We start from the raw sequence: 9,795 nt of genomic DNA, 5'->3' as shown, positions 1-9,795 counted from the left end.
TCAAAACTTCCTCTTGTCATTTAGGTCTAATTTCAAAGCATTATGATCTGGGAATATCCAGGGGACGATCTCAGTCTTTTTGGTATTGGTTAAGACCTGATTTGTGACCCAGTATGTGGTCTATTCTTGAGATAGTTCCATGTGCACTTGAGAAGAATGTGTATTCCATTGCGTTTGGATGTAAAGTTCTCTAAATACCTGTGAAATCCCTCTGGTACAGTGTATCATTTAAAGCTCTTCTTTCTTTGGAGATGTTGTGCTTAGAACGCCTATCAATTGTAGAAAGCGCTACATTCAAGTCACCAAGTATAAGTGTATTTTCTAAGTATGTGTTAAGTTTGGTTTTCAATTGATTGATATATTTGACAGCTCCCACATTCCGGCATAAATATTCATGATTATTAGGTCCTCTTGTTGGATAGATCCTTTCAGTATGATATAGTGTCCCTCTTCATCTCTTAGTACAATTTTGCGATAAATTTTAATTTATCTTATATGAGGATGGCTACCCCTGCTTTCTTTTGAGTACCATTTGAATGGTAAATTGTTCTCCAACCTTTCATTTTCAGGCTGGAAGTGTCCTTATGTCTAAAATGAGTCTCTTTTAGACACCCAATAGATGGGTCTTGCTTTTTTATCCAGTGTGAAATCCTGTGCCTTTTGATGGGATATTAAGCCCATTCACGTTCATAATTACTATTGAAAGATAGGAATTTAGTGTCATCATGATACCTATTCAGTCCCTGTTTTTGTGGAGTTTTCCCTTGGACTTCCTCTTTCTATTACAGAATCCCCCTTATTATTTCTTGCAGAGCTGGCTTCATGGTCTCATATTCTTTCAGTTTCTGCCTATTTTGGAAGCTCTTTATCTCTCCTTCTATTCTGAATGAGAGCCTTGCTGGACAGAGTATTTTTGTCTGCATGTTCTTCTCATTTAGGACCCAGAATATATCCTGCCAGCTCTTTCTGGCCTGCCAGGTCTCTGTGGAGGGGTCTGCTGTTAATCTAATATTTTCCCCATAAAAGTTAGAGACTTCTTGTCTCTTTCTGCTTTAAGGATGTCTCTTTATCTTTGGAATTTGTAAGTTTCACTATTAAATGTCAAGGTGTTGAGCGGTTTTTATTGACTTGGGGGTGGGGGTCTCTCTATTTCCTGGATATGAATGCCTGTTTCCTTTCCCAGGTTAGGAAAGTTCTGAGCTATGATTTGTTTAACTACATAATCTGTACCTTTGTCTCTTTCGGTGCCCTCAGGAACCGCAATTAAATGTATATTTTTCCTTCTGAGGCTGTCATTTATTTCCCTTACCCTGTCCTCATGATATTTTGTTTTTCTTTTTTCCTCAGTTTCCCTCTTTGTCATCAACTTTTTTTCTATGTCACTCACTCCTTCTTCTACCTCGTTAACCCTTGTCGTTAGGACGTCCAGGTTGCACAGCATCTCATTTAATTGTTTTTTAATTTCTGCCTGATTAGATCTAAATTCTGCAGTCATGAAGTCTCTTGAATCCTTTATGCTTTATTCTAGAGCCACCAGTAGCTTTATAATTGTGCTTCTGAATTGGCTTTCTGACATTGAAGTGTAATCCAAATTTTGTAACTCTGTGGGAGAGGCCTGTTTCTGATTCTTTCTTTTGAGGTGAGTTTTTCCTTCTAGTCATTTTGCTCAATGCAGAGTGGCCAAAAACAACTTGTATTGGGAAAAGGAGAAAGAGAAGAAAAAAATGAAAAAAAAAGAAGAAAAAAAAGATAAAAAGGGGGGGAAGCAAATAGAAAACAAAAAACAAGGGGGAGTATCCTCTGATTCTGTATACTGTAAATCCTTCGAGTTCCCCTGGATCTTTCCAGTGCTGCTTGGTCAATAACTTGCTTTTCCCCTGTCCTTCTACCTGGTCTTCTGGGGGAGGGGCCTGCTGTGCTGATTCTCAGGTTTGAGTATCTGGGGGAGCTGCTCAGCCCCCTGCCTGGTGCAAGGCTCAGTGGTAGTTGTTTATCCTGTGAGGCCCCAGGAGGAACAACAGTGGTAGCGTCCAGCTCTCCCAGCCCTGGATTCGGCTCCTGCAGTAACTGGGGCAGCTCTCAGTCTTCAGGGGCCTGGATGTTCCAGGGGTAGGGACTGCCGATTTGAAAAGCTCGGGGCCACCTGGCTGCAGGAGTGTCCTTGCTGTCCTGGGCCCTCCTGGCTTCTGCCTGTCTCGGGGGGGGGGAGCACCAGATCTTGGGCTGTGTCCCCCAGAGCCTTGGGCTCCAGGGCCTTTGCTGCTGGAATGGTGCTCCAGGGCGGTGCAGCCCCCTGGGCAGGGAGCCTCAGCCCCAGCCGCCCCTGAGCTGCTCCTGGCCCTGCAGGGCTCGGGCTGCAGCCCTTTAGGGAGCTAGGCCGCGGGGTGTGGTGTACTCTCCCTGGGGGCAGGTCCTTTTTTAGTTCCCCTGGGAGCCTGAGGGCATCCCCACCCATCCTGGGATGTTCCAATTCCCTAGAGCGCCTTTCTGTAGGGGAAGATTGATGAAGCTCCTGCTTCTCTGGGATGGGGCTTTCCTGTTGTGGGGGCAGTTACTGCCTGGCCTTAGCCTGGCTCCCCGTGGGGCCCCTCCCCCTTGGATGCTTTTTTATTTTTTTCTTTGTTTTTCAGTCTTCCAACCTTTTCTTTTTTTTTTTTTTCCATCTTCCTACCTTGATAGAAGTGTGAACTCTTCTCACTGTAAGCATTCCAGCTGTTCTCTCTTTAAATCTCAGGCCAAATTTGTAGGCTTTCAGCATGATTTGAAAGTTATCTACGTAATTTGGTGGGGATAGGTGACTTGGGGACCCTACTCTTCTGCCATCTTGCCTCCTCCCTATCCAAATATATTAAGTAAAAAAATATAGTTGGAAGGTAAGGAATAATGTTTATAGCACACTATTACTAGTGTCAAAGAAGAAATAAAGGGATTACTGCTTCCCTTATACACCCACATGCATACATATACATAACATCTAGCATGATTCACAAGAAAGGGATAACAGCACTTATCTCAGAGAAACACCACCTGGGGGCAGGGATAGCAGGGTAGAGATACTTCTTAGTTTTATTAGTCTTTTTTTTTTTTTTTTTTTTTTTTAGTTTTATTAGTCTTTGTATGACTTTTGTGCTAGTTGGACTGTTTATTAACCACATATGTATTATTCCATTATAGACACAAAACCAGCTGATTAAACAAGTTTACTGGGCAATCAACTCATTTTATTCCCATTTAAAATAGTATCATGTGTTGTATTCTGATGATTTCCTGTACCTTATTATTTACCCATTAATCAAGAGATTTAAAAATTTATTTATTTTTGACAAATAAAATTGTATATATTTAAGGTATACAATGTTCTGATATATATGATATGATTAGCACAAACTAACATATCTATCACCTCCCATAGTTATCTTTTTTGGTTGTAAGAACATTTGAGATCTATAATCTTAGTAAATTCCAAGTATACATTTTTGACTATATTCACCATGCTGTGCATTACATCTCCAGAACTTATTCCTGTTACAAAGAAATTTCATATGCTTTGATCAATGTTTCCCTTTCCTATACTCCCAGCCTTTCTCTAGTAACCACCATTCTACTCTCTGTTACTATGAGTTTGGCTTAAAAATACATATTTTTGAGACTCCATGTATAAATGAGATCATGTGATATTTGTCTTTCTGTGTCTGGCATATTTCTCTTTAACATAAAATTCTCCAGATTCATCCATATTATTACAAGCAACAGAATTTCTTTTTTAAGGGCTGAATAATGTGTGTGTATCCATGTATTGATGGAACACTTAAGTTGTTCCCATATATTGGCTACTGTGAATAATGTTGGAATGAACATGGGAGTACAGATATTTCTTTGAGATAGTGATTTTATTTGCTTTGAATATATACCCAGAAGTGGGATTTCAGCAGATATTTTTGAGTGCCTATTATGTGCTAGGCACTGAATGATATATTAGAAATATAATGGTGAGCAGTATAGGTACAGTTTTTGCCTTTCTGTAACTTATGTCCTAGGAGGATAACAGATATGAAATAAGAAATTGCATAAGTAATTTGATATTTCCAATCATGAAAAGTTTAACAGAGGAGGAATATAGGGTGGTAGGAGACGTAAGGCAGACTGAGGACTAGATGAAGACTTGCCAGAAAAAGTGATGTTTCAAATGAACTGCAAAATGATTAGCATTCAACTAGGAGAAAGGGAGAAGGACAAAAGTGCACCTCGGGCACATGGAATAATAAGAATGAAGGTCTTGAAGCATGAAGGAGCATGTATCCGACAAAACTGAGAGTCAATATGGCTGGAGCTTAGAAAGAGAAGGATAAGAGGTATGAGATGAGCCTGGAGAGTTCAGCAGAGATTTTAGATTATGTTTAAAATTTTGGGGTGTATTTTAAGAGCAATGGGAAATCATGAGAGTTTTGGGGAGAGGAGGGCATAATTACATTTGAATTTTTGTAAAAAAAAGTTATTATTTTAAACTAATTTCTATATTCAACGTGAGGCTTGAACTCACAACTCAGACCAAGAGTCACATGCCCCACCAATTGAGCCAGCCAGGTGCCCCTATACTTGAATTTTTAAAAGTTTTACTCTACCTGCAGTGTAGACAGTGGACTGAAGAGATGCAAGTATAAATGAGATGTCCAGTTGGGGTCTATTGTAGTAGTCTAGGGAAGAGATTATGTGGGCAGTCCAGACTGAGAGGCGGATCATGTTTCCAGTATAACTTTGAGATAGATCTGACAAGAGTTACTGATGAAATTGGTTTAAGAGTGAAAGAGAATAATTTATCAAGGCTGATTCTTAAGGTTTTTGACTTGAGTAACTGATTAGAAGGTGGTACCATTTCTAAGGTTGGGAACACTGGATGAACAGGTTTGGGAGCAGGGCTGACATGTTCAGGAGTTTGGTATTGGACATGTTCAGAAGAGATGTTGAGTAAGGGGTTGGGTATATGGATCTGGAGCTCAAAGGAAAGCCCAGGGATAAGGACCATTAAATAACTGGTTTGTAAAAAAGATGACACATCAGATCTCATAGTTAAGTAAGCTTCTGAATACAAGGTAAATGTTCAGGGAATCATAGTTTTCCACCTCAGGAAACCAGTAAGTATAGAATTAGGATCATAGTGATTCAACAGGATAAGTCAATTTGTATCCATCATCTCATTGTACTGTGACTACCAAATAAAGTGTTTTGGTTCTCAAAAATAGATGTCCTTAGAATAATAGAATAGGCAGCAATTAAGATGATTTGCTTCATTCTATTTTACTGACATTATCAACTCCTCTATTCATCTTTACTTTACAGAAGATCTATAAAAATACATTTGACAGAACAGTTATTTTGAGCATTTTCTCCTTGCATAGGCTTTAATTTTTTTCTAATGTAATCATATTTTTAATGCTTAGAGAGGGTGTATTAGAGGACAGCTAAATATAGGCTGGCAATTTTATCTGAGAGTACTGCTTTCTAGCTTCAGAATAAAAGGGATTTCATATTTGGGGAAAATATATTGGAAAATTAGCATGACAGAGTAATATTACTTGTTTATTTTGTTTTATACCCCACTAGATGTAAACTTTATGAAGTCAGGGGTTTTTGTCTGTTTTACTCATTGCTATATTTCCAGCTTCTCAATCAGTGCCTTGCACATAATAGGTAATCAATAAATATTTGAGGTAAATTGAATGAAATAATTGGTTGTGTCTTCACATTGTGTCTATTTGTTAGAAAAGTTTCTGAATCTATAGAAAGTTAGATATACTCATATTGAAAAAGATACATTACACACACACACACACACATATACACATATCACCAAAGTAAGATAGAGATACCTTAATTTATCATGTTTTTAACCACTCATTCATAGCTTCTCATAAATAGAGGAGATTTTGAAAAGTTTCCTGTGTTTACTCTGGGAAATCTATTAATTTTCATTTCCACTGGTGGTACTAATAGATAAGACCTATTTCGCTTCTCAAAACTTTTTCTTTCTCAAACTTTCTTTTCTCAAAACTTTTTTTTCAGATCAAGGCAAATGGCAGAGTGATTTACCGAACAATACATTAGACTTCTCAGAGAAATATCTTACACAAAATATTCATCAGGGGACCATATCCCAAGATAATTGCTCAATACATTCAGATAATCCATAAAAGAAATTAATTAAACATGTACAATATTGCTAAAGATCATGGCAAAATGCAGCAAAACCAAACAAAACCCAACCCCAGTAAAATGAAATTTCAAAGAATTTTAATTGAACCTTAGCAAAATAACAACATGTATTGAGCATTGTCAAAATGTAAGACACATGATAGTTGTGGGCAGATGTAAAGATGAAGACTTAGTCTCTGTATTCATATTTAGGGGAGTCAGAACTAAGCTTAGTTCAACAAACACTTATTGGCATTCCTAAGCACGAGGCTTATATTAGATGCAGTGGGTAAAAAAGATACCTAAGGCCAATCCCTGTAATAAAGAGACTCATAATTTAGGGCATTATATATCTGGGTGTATGTTTTTGTATGTGTGGGGATGTGTGTACTATATAGGAACCACCATAAATGCAAATAATTTCAGTGCAGTATGGGAGGCTATGATAGGGTGTTAGCACTACATAGGGAAATTTAATCCAACATACGGAGGAGATAAAAGGAGGAGGTGGTAGAAGTTGAGCTGAATATTAAGGATATGTTAGCTAGAGAATGGGAAAATCATTCCATGCTGAAGGAAAAACAGTGTGACTGAGAAACCACAAACAGTTCAGAGGACTGTTGGTGTAAGGGAAGGTCTACTACTAGCACTTTCTCTTTGAATTATTTTGAAACTCTTGTAAAATGACTACACAATGACCCCTAAAGCCTCCCTGTCAAACACAATTACTTTAATATAAAGGTCATTTTACCTTGATTACTTCTGCAGCAGTTTATCATAAGAATCTTGTATGGGGGCAGCTCCGTGGCTCAGCGGTATAGCGCCGCCTTCGCCCAGGGCGTGATCCTGGGGACCCTGGATCGAGTCCCACGTTCGGCTCCCTGTGTGGAGCCTGCTTCTCCCTCTGCCTCTGTCTCTGCCTCTCTCTCTGTGTCTCTTATGAATAAAAAAAAAATCTTGTATGGACTCCTTGTATACGTATAAAAAACCAAACTCAGAACCATTTAAATGCTTATCAAGCAACTATTATATTTCATATCTTTTTTCCGTCCTGTAGAGAAAGGCTGATTTTGTAAAAATATACTGCCGGGTGGCTGCTTGGACTAACTAGAACAAATACAGATGAAATTTAGGTTTCATTGTGACAAAACTAGGGCAAGAGGTTTTTTGGTAGGTTTTCATTGGGGAGACACGGAGACTAAAAAGATAACGGGATAGTTTGAAAGGGCTGGTGTGAAAAATTATGCTTCAAGGGGACAAAACGAAAGTACACACACACGGGGGGGGGGGGGGTAAACAAGTTTCCAGGCCGCAATGAAAATTTCCTTTGTTCACAGAGCAATCCTCTTTCAATTTCAGTCCGGCCTTCATATAAACCAACAATTCTTGCTCCATGGGAAAAAAAAACAAAAACAAAAAAAACAAAAAACAACCCAGATTTTCCCATTCATCCTATCTAGCGGAGTAAAAATCTCCATCTCATTACTATCCCAAACCTCCAGGCTAAATGCGCTACTACACTCAGCCTAGAAAATAAATTGCGCTTTTAACATTCACGTAAACATTTCAAATAAAATGTAGCCGCCTACCTGGATCGGCCACCCACGAACTACAATATCCAGAATGCATTGTTTTTCCTTCCGTCTTTTACAAGGGCAATACCTTACTAGATCTCATTTCCACAAGCAATAGTCACATGACACGTTTCCTTTCAAGATGGCGGATAATCTCCCTTCGGAGTTTGATGTGATCGTAATAGGGACGGGTATGTGTGGCTCTGGTACTCCCCTAACGAAGTGTAGGAAATCTGTCTCCTTACTACCTTCTCTGCCATGGCGAGGCTTGGGGAGAAATACTAGGGGTTGAGGAAGGGAGGGAGGATGGGAAGGAAGTGAGGTAGTGTTGAGTCAGCGCGGGACTTCGCAGCTCCAGGGAGGGGCTGGATCCACCGTATTTAGCGCCATTTGAGTAGGGGTCGATCTGGTCGATGCCGATGCTGAGGTTGGTTGCTGCGGGTGATTCTGTAATTTCGTTAGAGGGAGGTGGGTTTGTAGTGTCATGAGAATGGAAGGTCGGGATTTTACCAATGGAGACGCCTTTGGCGCGACATGATTCCCTCCTCGTTGATTTCAGGGTGATATTCCCCATCATTTTGTCTCGCCCTTTCTTAGGAAGTTTTCATGTATTTATGTAGTCCTGGGGTGTAGTGCAGCTCGGATACAACTTCGTCCTTAGTTTTTCGGGAAAGATGCCCAGTTATCGCCCGTGTGCTTATTAATATACTAGGACGAGGACACGGATTCTTTTCTATTGTGTTGAAAAGCTTAGGGAATTGTATTTTGTTGAGGTAGCCATTATTCCTGCTTTATGATGCTGAAAGACAGCGTTTTGCTTTCTGTCACCCACCTATCTACTCACAACTAAATGAGCTGAGAAGAAGCTTCTGTGAATTCCATTACAGGTGTGTGACCTTATCTTCCCCTTGTTTTCCCATTATTTATTCTCCATGTTTTGGGCGGAGCCAGAAAAATCCCCTGCAATTTCTAGTTGACAAATTCAATGTACAACAGGTGGAGAAGACATTTGGCAGCAGTTGGTATTTTGTTTTCTTAATATTGTAAAGGGTGGATTTTAGATGGGATGAAGTAGGTTGTTGAGTGGGGTTTTCTCCTGTTTGCATAATGTGGTAGGTCAGAGAAGCTCTGGTGAATGAGAACCTGTCCATTGTATTAATGAACACGTTTTCTTTCAAACAGTAGGGGCAGCCATGTTTCCAGGGCAGAAGTAAAAATTATAGCTACCTAGTTTTGAATGCTAATTATTTGCTAATTGATGTGCTAAGCATTTTACAAGCTGCATGTAATCCTCACAGCAGCCTGCTTAGAGTAGGTATTCGGTACACTTTACAGAAGAGAAGAGGGGAGCTTAGAATAGTTGCTGTGTGCTCAAGATCACACAGCTAGTAAGTTTCCAAAGGCCCATTCCATCTCAGAAGGAGAATCAGTGGTTCATACCTTCAGAGTTAAACCATATTAATAGAAATAACTGAGAAAAGTTGTTTGGAGCCTTTAAATAGCTGTTTGAATTGCTAGGCACTTAATCTCTCTGAGCCTCAGTCTTGTTTTTAAATACAGGCAGGATAAACTAGATAGCCTTTCAGGTATTGTCTAACCAAAAATTCTCTCATTCTAATTGCACCTGGATAATTGGTCTCAGGATAGTGAGGACATGTTTATTCTTATTCTGTCTGAAAACTGCATGGCTGCAGATAACTTGGCTGTAGCTGCTGTAAACAGATGTTGAATGAGAGCAGGAAAGAGTCAATAGAGTGATGATTCATTTGTTCTCTCTAGTCTATCCTAAAACCGAGAACAACATCCATTTTTGAATAGTTGTTATACCATACTTCAATTCTATATTATTGCCTTTCTTTTTTGTTACCTAGGAGCTTGGGGTGTTTTAAAATTTTTTTGAGTCATTATAAGATTTTTTCTTATCTGGGTTCAAATTTTAATTGATAAGAGTGTTAATTCCTATTATTAAATGCTGTTAATTCTTAAATACTTTGCTTTCTGGTTCAGTTTATAATATGGGCTATATTCAGCC

At 39.1% G+C, this 9,795-nt stretch overlaps 1 protein-coding gene across 6 annotated transcripts in view; it reads left to right on the top strand.

Annotated features, from left to right (window-relative positions):
• Positions 1 to 7,898: 7,898 nt before the first annotated feature.
• The window catches only part of CHM (CHM Rab escort protein), a 248,577-nt gene continuing 246,680 nt past the window's right edge, over positions 7,899 to 9,795 (top strand). For 5 of the 6 annotated variants that reach the window (XM_041741201.1, XM_041741198.1, XM_041741202.1 and 2 more), the window contains exon 1: positions 7,899 to 7,954. In XM_041741201.1, the coding sequence (XP_041597135.1) occupies positions 7,906 to 7,954 (49 nt within the window). In that variant the 5' untranslated portion in view covers positions 7,899 to 7,905. The remainder of the gene's footprint in view (positions 7,955 to 9,795) is intronic. The other variant, XM_041741199.1, reaches the window with a different exon arrangement.

Source organism: Vulpes lagopus, chromosome X (assembly GCF_018345385.1).
Source record: "Vulpes lagopus strain Blue_001 chromosome X, ASM1834538v1, whole genome shotgun sequence".
Taxonomy (NCBI): Eukaryota; Metazoa; Chordata; class Mammalia; order Carnivora; family Canidae; genus Vulpes; species Vulpes lagopus.
This window is presented reverse-complemented; position numbering and strand designations above follow the sequence as displayed.